Source organism: Folsomia candida, unplaced genomic scaffold (genome assembly GCF_002217175.1).
Source record: "Folsomia candida strain VU population unplaced genomic scaffold, ASM221717v1 Fcan01_Sc012, whole genome shotgun sequence".
Classification (NCBI taxonomy): Eukaryota; Metazoa; Arthropoda; class Collembola; order Entomobryomorpha; family Isotomidae; genus Folsomia; species Folsomia candida.
In genome coordinates, this window is record NW_019091204.1 from 2,182,670 (window position 1) to 2,198,779 (window position 16,110).

At 38.4% G+C, this 16,110-nt stretch overlaps 1 protein-coding gene across 1 annotated transcript; it reads left to right on the top strand.

Moving 5' to 3' along the window:
• Nucleotides 1–12,993: 12,993 nt before the first annotated feature.
• Nucleotides 12,994–14,342, top strand: LOC110855190 (zinc metalloproteinase nas-13). Its single transcript, XM_022103607.2, has 3 exons — nucleotides 12,994–13,074; nucleotides 13,157–13,715; nucleotides 13,791–14,342. Exons 1-3 carry the CDS (start codon nucleotides 12,994–12,996, stop codon nucleotides 14,264–14,266), a joined length of 1,116 nt encoding a protein of 371 aa, XP_021959299.1. The 3' UTR covers nucleotides 14,267–14,342.
• Nucleotides 14,343–16,110: the final 1,768 nt, after the last annotated feature.

Genomic DNA, 16,110 nt, shown 5'->3' on the forward strand with positions numbered 1-16,110 from the left:
GAATATAGGTTTGACTCAAAGTTAAAGAACTTGTTGGCGGGTAGATCAGAGGGTGGCAGCAGGCCAAATAATCGTAATGTCTTTGTTGTGCAGGAGAAAGTAGACGGAGACAATTTTCTAACTCGTATGGATTTTCCAGCCTGTTGTCAATTCCGACCTCTATAGAAGTTACATCCTCCCAATACTTGGAAATTCCTGTGCTATTCATCCAGCTTAAAATATTTATAGTTTTGGCTGATACACCCATCCCAGCCTCATCACAGTCCCGAATTACGTGATTCCAGTTCTCCATTCTAACTTCAGGGAGAGGAGCGTTTAAGGTGGAAATCATGCCGCCTGTGTAAGAATTTGTGAATAGTATCGCCGACACGGCCCAAATACCAAAGACGAGGCGGTAAAATGTCTTCCTTTGCAGCTTCCTCGGGACAGGGGTAGACTTTTCGAAAATGGTAGACAGGACCAGAAACCATGGAGAGAAAGATTTATAACCACTGGTACCAGCACTGACAATCGACTTTGTTGCACAACCCCCGTATATTGTAAAGATAGTCAAAGAACTCACAATGAGGACAATCCAGACAAGCAGACAAGTCCACAACTCTGGTTGAAATGGGGTCAAATAGAACTCAAAAGTAAGGAATCGCTGGGTGAAGCATGTCAAGAATTGATTACCAATCCATCCTACCGGGAGTTGCTTCCCATTATGCCAGTCCCCGCTAGTCATAGCAACGGAAGGATGTTGATAAATCCAGTCAATCTCGCCTCTGGATTTGCAGTCGGTTTTGTTACATTTTGTTAGGATTTCATTAAACAAGTATAATTGAAAGGAGGTCAAATTTTTCTTCCTATCAAATGGACTACCTCCTTGTGGGATATCGTCTGCCCCTAGAAATCTCCAGCATTCAGCGGATGAGGAATGAAGGAAAACATTTAAGAGTGGAGCTGTTCCCTTCTTTTCACAGCTGATTGTATCAGCTGAAAATTGTCGCCATTTTGTGAAGCCGCAGAAGTCGAAACCATCTAAATTAATATTTTACCATTTTAAAATTAATTAACTTCCAAATTTTAAATCAATAGGGTGGGTAGTAGGGTTACTTCCCGACTGTGCTGCCATCTTGTGGCATCCCATGTGCCAGCGAAACTTCAGAATTAAATCTCGCTTTGGATAATAAGAACTGTCCTTTAATGAAAGTATCACCCGGTGTTTGGCCTGTATAAAATGTATTCCTTAATCAAATTTAGTGATTTTTTTATATGATGTTCATCATATATTTACCTGTTTATTTTAGTCCACCATGGGACCAAAAACTCCTTCTCTTCCAATAGATCATAGCTTTCGCCGCACGCTCGCCATGAGAGCTTTGCCACTTGTTTCCGCCACCTTCTTTATCAGATTTGAGATGACCATTCGAAATCCTCTTAAGGTTTTCGGTTTTTTTGTTCTCTTAGAATATGCCCTCTTGAGTAATGCCCAATACCGTTCGATTGGACGAGCTTGAGGGACATTTGGAGCGTTGTCTTTCTTCTCGACGAAATCCACTTTTTTTTCTCGGAGATAGTCCGTCACAATTTTTGCATAATGGCTTGTTGCCATATCGGGCCAGAACAAAACCTTCTTATTTTCGATGAAAGGCATCAACCTCTTCATTATACATTCCTTTAGGTAAACTTGCGAGTTTAAATTTTTCGAAATTATGAGGGGTTTCGAGACATCCCCATTTTCATCGATCGCGAGCCAGATTAGGTATTTCTTAGGAAATTTTTCTTTACCTTTGAACTTGAATTTGTCAGGTATATTTTTTTTATTCCTACATGAGTAGAACTTCACCCCGTTAACACTTTCAGGATCCACGGTGCAGTACGTCTCGTCATCCATGACGATTAAGGTGGCGATAGTTTCCTTGCAGAGTTTTTCATACATTTTTCTACACGTTGGTTTTAGCTCGTCGTTTTTGGTCTTCGTTGTATTTTGGGGAGGTTTTCGCCTTGTACGTTTTGAAGCCCAGCTTCTTGGCTTTAATTTGATGTACATATGACTGGCTGAGGTGGACCTTGGTTGCGACAGCTCTCACCGAAATGTTGGGGTTGGTAACAAATGCTTTCTCCACCATCTTGACTACTTTCTTCGTCCCCACGACAACTGGTCGGCCAGTAGATTTTCTGAAATCAGCATTTCCACGTTCCTCGTACCTGTCCAATATTCGATTAATTGAGTGCCGGTGCATCCCGTCTCGAACAAAATGGTCACGCGTTTTTTTCCGGTCACGACTGAATAAATTTACGTACGCGTGGCAAACTCGCTTGGCGATCTGCTCTGCATTTTTAACTCTCATTTTTATATGGAAAGAGATAATTTAATTTGGTTTGTGGTATAAGAACGACTACTAAATTCTCTGAATAATTACGACAATTTTGAAGTCTAAATTATTCCCGCGAGTTTTTAAACATGAGTGGGAAAAGTGATACTTTCATTAAAGGACAGTTCCTATTAGACGTATGGTTTTTTTAAAAATAAATTATTACCCTGATGAGAAGAAAAAATCCAGAAAAATTCCAATGGACCACCATACTCCCAGCCCAGATGTGAGAAATCAGTAGACTGTAGAACGGCTTTGGATTTCCCAAAAGAAATATATGTATATTCTTGGAGTCAATAAACTTTGTGATGGGAAACCCCAAAGATAATTGCGTTGCTGTTTGAAACCACGTTCGTCTCAGGAGAATGCTCTGATTTCGCAGAAAGCTGGAAAAATTCCAGTCTCCATTGACAAGTAGGCTTATTTTACATTTTCCTATCCTTGCTTGTAGAACGTTTAATGTAAAATTATGAGGATATGAAAAACCCCACCATCCATCCCTTTTTATGATCTCCTGGTAATAGGTGGGCATAAAAATCGTGGCGGTTGGCCAGCTGTACGACGGAGAAAAATCAAGAAATGTTTCCCCATCCCGGAGAACTTGCACATCACAGCTGGTTTCTCCGTCTAATAATTTAGAAATGTGAAAAGACTGCGAACTAGCGCGAGCTAAGAAGAAGAAACTGATGAAAAGTGAGCCTAGTCGATTTAATTGTAGACCTATCTTCGACATTGCCTTTGTGAGAGGGGAGAATGTGAAGAAGGCAGTCAGGAAACTTCAAAATGTGTTTAGAAAGTTTATTTGATTTTTTTTAGTTGAATATAGAGGCAACCGTGAGACGAACTAAATCATACCGTGAGACTTTATGGGGCTCAATGATAATTTTCACATTTTCACAGAATACGGAATATAGGACTCTAGGAATATAGGTTTTCTATTCTATTTTCATATACATGGGTTAGAGCGATCTGTGCATTTTTTTATATATAAAGGTGTCAAGGAAATTATTCATAAATATGAATGGTGATGTTCTACTTGTTAGATCATTAGGCAGAAGACGACTAGTAGTTCATAGATATTTATGCCCTCGTGAGGACGTCATTTCCTTGTAATTTTATTTTAACTATCCACTTATTCTGTGATTAATTACTGATGCCAGCGACAGGGTTACACAACAAATTGTCCAACAATAGTTAAACCTTGGTGGTAAATATATCGTTGTGGTACATATATTGCTTGACAAGGTTAAGGTAACCCTGGACATTGATAATTAGAGGAACCATCAAAATGCTGTTCCCCTCTCGCACGCATTCCCAAAATGCAATCATACAGCGTGGAATAATACCCACTTGTTGAATATATGACATTTATGTCTGCATGTACATTTTAGCGTGAAATTACTTAGGGGTCTAACAAAAACTAATAATCTGAGCACTTTTAATTGGTCTGTGGTCATAAACATCTAAGTTCTACCTTTGGTACATTCTATCCAACAAACAAACCTTGAATACTTACTTTTAGCCCAAGAAGAATAACAAACCGCGGACAATCTTATTACCTAGTTCGGAATAACAAGATAATCAACTTTACTCATTAGTTTTTACCATTTCCTGTTTCACTCAATAACAGGATCGTCATTGAGTTTTTGCCATGTCAACGTTACGTCCAACCTACCGAAACTAAGGCCTCGACTTTGAATTGCATACACTGTTAAAAATGACATCAACTTTTTTTGGGGTTAATATTCGAGTGATGCTGACAGGGGTAAAATTTACACGAACCAGTATTAAAAGCTCTACCCAGGACCAGGTAACACACTAACCAATGTCAGAAGGGATAAGAGTTACAAATTTAGCTCGACTGGCATTGTAAGTAACCCTGCAAAGAGTTGTCACAGGATTTTAACTCGGTGCGAGATTGCAGTTGGGCGGGTTTTAGTGGAAGCTGCCACCGCGCTCCATTCATTGTTCTACAGTAGAACTTCTACTCCACGTCTCTCTCCAGCTCGGCTCGGACTTTGCGAATTCCTGAGTTTTTAACAATTTCTACCCCAAATTTCGAAAAAAGTGTTGAGGTGCGACGCCATCTACTACAGTGTGGACTGGATAATTATATGTCCAAGTTTGAAGGTAATTAACTTCTTGTGAGAAATGTGGGAAGCAATGTCGGAATATAATTTCCCTCTATCAAATTAATTTATATTTCTATTTTGGGTCTCCGTATAAAATGAATTCTTATATTTTGTTTGTTTTCAGAGAATCACATTAATGACGAAGCTCTTTTGGAACTTTCAAAAGAAGACATCGTCGACCTCATTCCAAGTGTGGGACACCGGTCAAAGCTACTAAAAGCGCTTCATCAACTCAAAAGTGGAACCGTCTACGTATGTTTTAAATGTCGAGAAAGTTTTAGTAACTTAGATTTATTGTCGAAACATTTCAAAATTGTACATAAATTAACAGGCAATAGTGAGTATAGGTGCCCACACTGTCAGGGACTTTATGAAAGAAAGGCTTATCTCAATCATTTTAGAAATGTTTTTACTCTTCATTCTAAGCTTTCCGAAATTAATCTTAATGATTATATTAATCCGACAGGCTTGTTAAATGGTGAAGAGACACCGCATGTACAATATACCACAGATTTCAATTTGAATAGCACGAAAACCAGATCAACAAATCATTTCGAATTTTGTATTTCAAAATTATATGCAACGTTATTACAATCTGGAAAAATTCCATTGCTAACTTGTAATAAGATTGTTTCAGTTGTAAAAGAAATTGTCGAAGAGGTACTCAAAATATGTTCCTCAATAGCTGAGGAGCAAGGTAAATGTAATTCTAGTAGTAATTTTTCGTTGAACAGTGCTTCATTTGAAACCTTAATGAGAGTTTTTGACAAATTTGGCTCTAAATACAAAATGGACAAATACTTAATAACAAATAATTTTATGATTGAGCCTAGAGAAATTGTATTAGATAGTGACATTAGTTTTTGCTCAAAAAATATGAAATCCAGATGCCAGGTTTATAAATCAATTTCAATGCAATATATTCCCATTCGCGACTCAATCACTCAAGTTCTCCAGAAGCCTGGATTTCGATCCATTTTGCAAACACAAATGTATAGTCATGGACAATATTTTTCATGCTTTAGGGATGGTAAATTAATCAGAAACTTTAGTCAACAACAAGAGAAGGACATTATTTTCATAAATTTGTATTATGACGACGCTGAGGTCGCTAATCCGCTGGGTAGTAAAAGTGGGAGACATAAATTGGCCAATTTTTATTTCTCAATACTTGATATGCCACAACATTTTCTTTCAAAAATTGAAAATATAATCCTTGTTGCCTCACTAGAAACAGAGGATTTAAAATTATGCTCCCAGAATTCAGTGCTCAAAATCATAACGAATGAATTGACCGAACTTTGGGAAAATGGAATTAAGTTGAGCGATAATGGAGAGGAATTTAACTTTAAAGTAATTCTGGCGCAGGTATATGGGGACAATTTAGGGCTGCATTCAGTTTTAGGCTTTTCGGAAGGGTTTAATGCAAATTTTCCTTGTCGTAGATGTCGTATGCAGAAAAAGGAATGCCAAACAGCATGTTTCGAAGAAAAATCGAAGCTCAGGAATGGCGTAAACTTTGAAAGTGACATGATAATTAACAATCTTAGTGAAACTGGACTGAACTTTCGATGTATACTAAACTCTCTTCCATATTATCATGTCACGGCCAATTTTGTGTTTGATATCATGCACGATATATTTGAGGGCGTGGTACCAGATTTATTTCACGCTGTAATTAATTATTTAATTTCCGTTAGGAAGATAACTGTCGACACTTTGAATTACAGAATCGAATCCTTTGACTTTGGGCGACATTACAATAAGAGTCGACCCTCACAAATTAAATCGTCGTTTCTGAAAGGTGACACTAAATCAGGACAAAATGCTTCACAAAATTGGTGCCTGGCTCTTTTTCTCCCGTCTATTTTAGGAGACCTGGTCGACTCATGTGACAAAGTCTGGTCGCTCTTTCTGCTTCTGAACGAAATTGTCAGGATTTTGTTAGCCAGCAATATTTCCAAGGGTGGGTTAGTACTATTAGACTCACTGGTTGCTGAATTTTTGCATACATATCGAATCTTGCTAAAAAAACCTTTAAAACCCAAACACCATCATATGGTCCATTATAGCTCAGCTATTAAGCAAATTGGTCCTCTTAGACATTTCTGGAGCATGCCTTTTGAAGCTCGTCATAAATTTTTTAAGACGACTGCCCATGCTACTGGTAACTTTAAAAATATTTGCAAGTCACTGTGCTACCGATTTCAACTCTCGCGTTGTTTTAAATTGATGAGTGTCGACACATTCACTCCTCATAGCTTTGAATTTAGTGGTCGTGAAATGGCCTTATTATCAGAAGTAGAAGAAGGAGAGCTAATTGCAAGATATTTTCATAAGGATTTAGTAGATCAAATTATAGTGACCGATAGAGTGACTATGAACGGGTCAATTTTCGAGTTAGGTGGGTTTGTCGTGCTAAATTATTGTAATGATAATCCTGAATTCGGTTGTATTAAAATGATTTTAATGGAGGAAGAAGAATGTTATTTGCTGGTGAGTAAATATCATAGTAAATTAACTGATAGTTTATCTGGTTTTCAACTTTTAAATTCTGATTCCTTGTCGGTGATGAATATTAGCAATATAAAGTATTTCCAGTGCCTATATGAGACAATTTGTTTTGAAAATAACACACAAAGATATATTATACTACCTTTTAAGTGTATTTAGTTATGAACTTATAGATTAAGGCTACGGATAAATTCTCAATTGTGTAGTTTAATTGTATTATTAATAGCTAATTCTATTGGTATGTACGTATATGTATTTAGGAATCACAATCATCAGTTTTTAGTTGCTCATTTGTTGATGAGGTTGAAATGAGAGATAGAGGATTGAACTTATCATCAAGCTTGCTCCGTAAAAAACAACGATCAGTTATCGGAACAGAAATTTTTGAAACTTCTCCTTCCTCCAGCCAGCAGCTGATTCTTGTTGTACGGTTCTACTTTGTAATTTCATTATTTTATTTAGTTATGCACATTTCAGAATCGTTAATATTTTATTGCAGAATTAACCCCAGCAGAACCAAGCCGAGAATCAGGATTATGGAAATACTGACCTTCCTTTTAACGTCATTTCAACTTTCGACGAACCACCAAGGCCAAATTCTCAGGTGCTACCTGGTTCAATTATGGGGAACAGTACATTGCTGAATAAGGATGAGCTAATTCCCATGATACAGCCAATTACAATGGTGCAGGTATGTCAATCTACTACTTTGCGATAAAGTTTGAAAGTAACATATATATGGAAATTAATTAAATCATGATTAAAATCATAATTATTTTAGCAATCCCAGTTGGAGAAACAAGCTATTGAGGATGTGAGCCGGCGTGCGATCGTTCCTAAACCTTATAAGCCATATTATGGATTTGTAAGAAGTTCCAATGTTTATTCACGATATTAACTGTGCCTGGGTAATTTACTGTTTGATTGTCAGGATCTCAGTACGATTTTGAGAGACAACGAAGAGGCAAGACGCGTCGTAGAAGAAAAAATTCCTTCCAACGAATTTATCCTTCGAAGCGACCGCATCGCCGTGTGTAATGTTCTGATTCACGCCATTGTTAAAATTCTTGGCACAAGGTGAACCGCAGCGTAAATATGAATGCATTAAATATTTTATTTCGTCTAAACTTAAATTTTATATTTAAATTACCAGTCCAAGCAAGCAAGCACTAGAACATCTGGCGTAAGATCTTAGAAAGCTTATCCTTCGCTTGGTGACCCAAGAAAGAAGACTCTTGGGGCTAGTATGTGGTACCAAAATTCTGCATTTGGGGCTGGACCCGCTGGCTTCCTGGAAGAAAGGTTGAAGAACCAAAGGAAGAAATTGGAGTTCAAGTCGGCCGTTGTGGTCGAAAATGTTGACGTTTGTACAACATCATGGGATTCTGAAAATGAAGATGGTATGCGCGAATAAAATACATATTTACATTTATTTTTGGACTAATTGCGTTATATTTTGAGCAGAAAATCCGGACCCGGATGAAAAGATATTGGAGTATCTTCGACAAAACCGAGGAGATGACGTTACTTCCAATATGAAAGCTACTGTTTTTATGCGGAGAACTGTCATCAGACATGAAATCAAGGACAATTTTGCCGGGTTTCTGAGACTTCCAGGAATTCTTCCGCGTATGTTTGACACTGAGGGAATGGTAAATTTAATTTGTTCTGCTTGAGTAAATCATTTTTTTTGAAGATTACCTATTTAATTTATAATACATAGATTGTACAAGACTTTAACTCAAGGCACCCCGGACTAAAGCTGGTTATCTATGATCGCTGGCCCAAGGCATCCAAGTTGCTGCTGAATTACGCGACTGAAAGTGGCGTAATTATATTAAGAAGCTAGACGTACATAAACCTATCTGCGATTTGACTGACAGTAGGCACATATTATTGTACACTAATTTTCTCGGGCATAATTATTACGCTATCTATAATTGTTTCACAGATGATGTCTCGTTAATGGCCTACGCCCTGCTGCCTTACATTATTCCATCATGTGCAAGAAAAATCGCAACCGGGGCTGAATCAGGAAATGAGTCGGAAGATGAAGTCAGCCAACCTAACCCAAAGCGACGCAAAACCCTTAAATTGCGAAAGGGAAGGAAAAACGCTAAAGAATCTGGCCGGTCTAGAACGGTCAAGGCATCGGATCTTGATTCCAGGAACAGCCTGATTATATTCCCCTCGGTAATAAATTAATATATGATTAGATACTTTCTAAACACACTCATAGATTGATAAAGTTTCAATATTTATTGCTTTGCAGAAAAATACACACGTCTCCAGCGTTTTGAGTGAAAATAAGAACCCCGCACCATTCATTCTCGGACTGGGATCGACTTTGGACCTCAAGATGGAATCGTTTTTTGTTATTTTGGATAAATTTGCGATTCCTTGTGGAGATAGTTTCATGCTGGCCTTGGATACATGCCTTAAAAGTTTCACAGTCTTCTATCTGCCACCTCCAGTCGAATCAAAAACTGTGTGGCAATTCCTGCAGTGCGGCATCGCTGGAAAACCTTGTGAAAATGAAATTCTGTCACCAGCCGTACAAGCCCTCATTGGACAAATAATGCCTAGGTTGTGATTTATTTAACGGCAGATACAAAATTATTTGTTGTTATTCAATTAATTTATTGATTTGGTTGATTAATAAATAACATAATTTTTAAATTCCTATACAATCCAATAGATTAAATCCATAAAGAAGATTTCTTATTTGCCGCATATTTATATTTATTAGAATAGCAGTTAAATTGACGCCAGCCTGGGTAATTTAAATCAACTGGAACTTAGTAAATGTAACCCTGTTCCGTATTGTAACCACAAGAATGCGTTTACGAGGAGTGGGTAAACTCCATGTGGTTCCGAGTAAACTACGTTACCCAGCCGCGTTCGAGTGCCCTGTAACCCTGTTCCGTGTGAAAGCACTTTTAATCCCACACAAGATTAGATTTTACTCCCACTGGCATTAAAACTTTTTACAGTGTATGTAAATTTGCGTTTCAAGTTGAAATGTCAGACCGTGCCTAAATCCTAACATAAGCCATCCATCAGCTATGTGATGTAAAGAATATGTAAGCGTGTCTGATCATGTCATGGCTAGCAGCTAAATAAAAATAATAAAATTGTTGGCTCAGGGTTTCGATTGGTAAATACCAAATTGATCAGGGCAGTGGGAACAAGTGGGAAAAAGGCACCCACTGAAATAGGCGGGAAATGGGAAAAATGGAAGAAATGGGAAGAATGGAAGAAATGGGAAAAATGGAAGAAATGGGAAAACCGGGGTATTTCGAAAAAACTTCTTTAAACCTTAATATTTTCGAAATCCGAGTTCATATTCGTATTCTCCATCAAATTCTGAGAAAAAAGTGGGTAATACGTTTAAAATCGAGTAATCTCTAAATCTTTTAATCTTTCATTGTATTGTAAAAATATGAAAAAAATTAAAACTGGTCAAAAGTGCCCGTATAGTATGTCAAAATTTTAAGAATGTCATGGAGATGACGAATGTGAAGTCGAATTCGGTAAATATAATTTTCCCAGCTTTTCCCACTTTTTCCCACCTGCCGTGGGGAAATATAGTTTTGGACGGGAAAAACGAAACCCTGATATAGGACTGCAAATGAGTTGAGTTGAGCTGAGTTGAGGGTTAACTCAACTTGACTTAATAAGAAAAATCGTCGACTCAAACTAAATATATAATAGTTCATCATATTTATTTTTCAAAATGCACCTAAAAACTCTACTAAACTCACCGAACTTACAGAAAAGTGTGAGAATATTAACATTAGAAAATAGTATCATGCAGAAAGGAGATTTCCACAAAACTGGACAATGCTTCGTTTTATTGCTTGATGTCGAGAACGGGTGAAATATTTCTAATTTATTTCGTGATAAAGAGATTAATTCTATGTGTGGGCTTATTAGACAATAACTTTGCTGGAATCCTGGATTATGTAAAACCTTTCTCGGTAAACATGGTTGTAAATTAATTAGCTAATTATACATCCAAACTTGATAAGCACAATAATTTGACCGCTATAAGATTACCAGGAACACCACACGCGTTCTGAACAATACTAATCGGATTATGCATTTTGAATAGTGCAACATTTACAAATTCCTCTGACCAATAATTGTGTCACGTCATTGGAAATAATGTATTTCGGGAGCTAACAAATTTAAAAAGGCTGCTGTCAAAGGCTATAATATTTAATACGACACTAATTATTTCCATAATTGTTGATTATATGTATACGTAAGTTAGTTTGTTTTTGGTATCCGCTTTTTGCATCAAACCTTTCACTAGATTCTTTGGATCCCGTTTGTCTGGCATTAAAGCCTCGTTAATTAGATAGATAATTAATGCTCTCAATTAATTTTTAATTTATTAGTTCTGCGAATATATGTATTATTCCCATTGATATGACACATTTATTGGTCATAGTACTTGGTAATTGTGGCCAGGGTTAGGAAAAACACTGGGTTTTACTTCGAAAACCACTACCCCGGGGTTTTACTGGGTTTTACTGGGTTTTGGGGTTTTACTGGGTTTTGGGGTTTTACTGGGTTTTACTGGGTTTTACTCAATGTTTGGGGTGAAATAATATAACTAACAACGTTACAGAAATTAGTTAAATTTCTGGATTTTATCAAGATTCACCATGAAACTTAAATGCAAAACGCCAGGAACACCCCGAATTACACTGACACGACAAAACTTGAGCTCAAGCTATCAATTGTGATTTTTAGACCACAAATGAAAATCCGAAATAAGCATCAAAGTCAAAGGAATATTCATCAGAGGACTTAATTCGAGCTAGATAAGAACTGAAAATTGATTTTATTGACTTATCTATTTAAATTTTAGACAAAACAGAGTAAAACCCTAGTAAAATCCAGTAAAACCCGAGTAAAACCCCTTTAACATAGTAAAACCCGCTGGGTTTTACTCATTTACAACCCAGTAAAACCCAGTAAAACCCCAAATCCCCAACCCAGTAAAACCCGGGGTCGGAATACCCTGATTGTGGCTCGATATATTTAAAAAAATCCAGGATTAGTTTTGTTCCCTGTGTGCGTGGTATGTATTCCTGGAAATTTTATAGCAATAATATTATTCTCCTTTTTAAGCAAATTACTGTTCTTTATAATTCGGATGAATAATGAAAGGTTTTGAGTTTGTGAAAGGTGGTTCGGTCGGTATTTTTGGCAATAAACTTTTGCACGTTAGGGTTTGGTTCGAATTGGAACAAGAGGAGTATTTTATTCAAGCGTACAGTCTCAACCACAACTCACGACTAACTGCTAAACATTCATGCCAAATGTATTAAAACTATGATAAGGCATAAATTGTTAATTCAGCTATTTTCCTATTTGCTAAATTATTGGACAGTTACTAAATTATTATGTAGCTTATTAGGCCAGTCGTCTTGTGCGTGGCGTGTTGGTTCAGTTATGCTGACTACGCACATTGTAGGTCTAATCACTAAACTGGTTTTGCTACGATGATCACTTGTACGCAGTGATCGTTAATGTCACTGCATGATCACGAATAACATAAATAATCCTAGATTAGCATTTTAGCGACTAATAGAATAACCTAGGCTATGCACTACATGTATGTACAAACAGGGACATCGCCACATTTTCATGCATTATCTACACGTTGACGAGAGAGGGTCTTAACAATAATTAGCCTTTTAATTTACAACCACTTTTACCCAGAAAGGTTTTGATCCATGATTCCAGCAAAGTTATTGTCTCATTAAATCCACACATTGAATAAATCTCTTTATCACACTATAACTTAGAAATATTTCATCCTTTCTCGCAATCAGAGCAATAAAACGAACCATTGTCCATTATCTCCTTTTTGCACGATACCACGGCGCAACGAGTCACAAGGTGGATATAAAAGGAACAGAAAATACTGAACTTTTAACCCAAAATTTCTACCGCAAAGCCAAACAATTTATACTATGGGGAAATTACCAACGATCCTTTTACTGTGCTTTGGGAGCACAGTTGCCACCCAAAATGGAACCCTTTTCGGTATATCGGTAAGCAGAACGATTATTAAAAAGCCCGCCTTAAACTTGTTTTATTTTATGGTTTCAAATACATAATTCTAAAAATTCCCAGCCTTTCGGACCCATAATCGGCGTGCCGGTTAGCCCTGCTCCTTCAAGATTTTGGCCCGGGGGACGCGTCGCGTACCAAATCGATGCTAGTTTCGATTCCACAGATCGTGCCACTTTGGCCGCTGCGATTGCCGACTATCACGCCAAGACGTGTATCCGGTGGGTCCAGGCGAACGAGGCGGCGCACGTGGTCTTCATCCGGAACAGGGCGGGAAGCGGGTGCGCCTCTACTGCTAGTTGTTACACAGGGGGGAGAACGACTGCGACATTTGAAACGTGTGTCAGTCGAGAAAAAATGGTTCATGAAATGGGCCACGTCCTATGTTTTGGCCATGAGCAGAATAGGAATGACAAAGCGGGGTGGATCTATGATTGTGGCACGGAAAAATATGAGCATTTGAACTTTGGTCATTTATACGACTATATGAGCATAATGCATTATGGGTGTTGGTCATGCATCGCCCCGACGAGGGAAGGGGTGTCTCTGGATCAGTGCGAGTCACGAGATGGTCTCTCCATCTTGGACGCGGAAAAGATTAATGACATGTACAACTGCGGGGGTGAGTTTGTAAATATCAAATCCGTAACAATTTTATAACGAAAATGTTCTACAAGAATCTCTGATTATTTTCCAGGCTGCCAATCCTACCGTTTCAGGTTCCCCCATATGCTCAGCGGCACCACAAACGTGGTCCTTGGCGGGTCAGAACCCTCCGGCGAGCCGTACTACGTCTGTCGGGCATTTGTCAAGGGGGAAATCGTGTCGGGCAAAAGCGTCGTGCGAGGAGGGGTTTGGAGTTGCTGGGTCCCTCACGGCGGGTCAGAGTATGGGGTCCCGAACCAGGAGGAATTTGAAGTGCTGACGAATCCCGCGAACGTAAATTTGCGCTGGGTCGCAGGTGGGGGTGGGGCCGTTCCAGGGAATGCGATTGCCTCGGGACGAACTGCGAATGGTGAACCGGTTTATGTTTCTCGATGTCGAGCAAATATTAACGGACAGTTGGTCAATATTCCGGGCAAGGTGTATAAAAGTCGGGCAGGAGAGGCGTTCTACCCATACGGCGGGGCGGAGGTGAAGTGCACCGTTTTCGATGTGCTGGTTTGTGGATGAGAATTTTAGGGACGTCATTACCGTAAATATTCTTGAGGATGAAATACACATAAATAAATCATCTTTAGAATAAATATTAAATTACGAATTGGAATACTCGGGACGAATTTTTTTCACACAAATTGCATTACTTGCATGACATTTCCTAACTCCAACATTTGTTCATGGACAAAATAAACCCTTGCAAACGCAAATATCCAAACGGTTAAAGCAAGTGGTACTAATAAGGTATTTTGAAAACATTTTTTTGTCCTGAAGATGTGAGGTTTAATTTGTGTGTGGGAGAAGTGAACACCTGACTGACAAGGGAACTTTGTATTGTTTTAACAGAGCTTTCAACGAATGAATAATGATTATATTTTGTAATAAAATTGTGGCAACAAATAATATTAGCTTGGCTTGCGAATTTCTTACTTCGATTTCCACATTAAACTATTTATAATACCTCTTTCCATTTTGATACTTCCCTGACGTTGTCAATGAGCCAGTTTACCACATGTTAAAATCTCGTACCGGTTTGCCAGCAGGGGGTTTCACCAAGGACGGCAAGCGTCCTGACGGGATGACGCTTGTGCCTTTGTCGAGGGGGAGGTCCCTGGTTTGGGACTTTACTTGCGCCGACACCTTCGGCCCATCTCACCTCCCCGATACCGTGCGACATCAGGGGGCAGCCGCCAGCAAGGCCGAGGACGCAAAGAGGAAGAAGTACGCCTTCCTGCTGGACCTTTTCGTCCCAGTTGCTATGGAAACGACTGGAGTATGGGGGCAGGAGGGGCTCGCCCTCATCCAACAAATTGGGCAAATTATTGCCTTCGCGACTGGACAGCTTAATGCTGTCAATTTTCTCCGCCAGCGAGTTTCCCGGGCCGCACAACAAGGGAATGTGGCGTCGATTTTGGGTACACTTCCTTCCGGAAAGGAATTGGAGGAGGTGTATGTTAATTGGGTCTCCACGGCTGCTTATCGCAAATAATATATGCACTGATAAAGTTTCACACTTTGTAAAGGTAGGAGTTTATTAATCAATCACGTCATAAATATCTTACGAAGGAATTGGAGATGAATTTGACTTATTTGTCATGATTAAAGGAAACTGAGATGGTACGGAGTCCTGAAACTATGGTAAATGGGGAAAGAATTTAGAGGAGAAGACGAATCTCAAGTCTGTCACGACTGACTTCCTTTTCTCCCCCATCTTTCCTTAAATGAATATTTTTAGTAAGAAAACCTTCCAAATGGGAGAGCTTAAATTAACTAAACTGTATCCTATAAATTACATAACTCTAACCTATCTCAACTAAAAAATCAAAGCCCCAATCTCGTCAACGTATATTATCGTCCCTCTAATGCATCGTTGGGATTTTGTTGGCTTCATCCTTCCCGCCATGGGTGTGAAAATATGCTTGAGCATTCCGTGGATCAGGTTAAGCGACGGGAGAGTATAAGGGTCTGAAAAGGAGAGGAGAGGGATTGGGGTGCAATAAAAAGTTCATTCCCTGAAAAGGTTTGTTTACGTTACGTAACACCTAATGTTAACTCGGGATTTACCACTACTTTTGCCGTCACTTTTCCATTTTACTTTTGATTTTGCAAATGTTAACTCCAACGGCAAAGCTAAAGTAAAACTTTGGCTTTGCCATAGATTTTACGTTGCCATTTGGGGTATTTTGACTCAACTTTCACTTTCACTTTGCCATTACTTTTATGTTACCTTTAAAAGTACATTGCGATTCTACTTTTAAGGCAAAGTGAAAGTAATTTTCACTAATTAAAAAAAAAGATTTTCATTTCGCTGTTTTATTGAAAATTAAAATAACGATGTGTAATTAATATGATTATTGCGA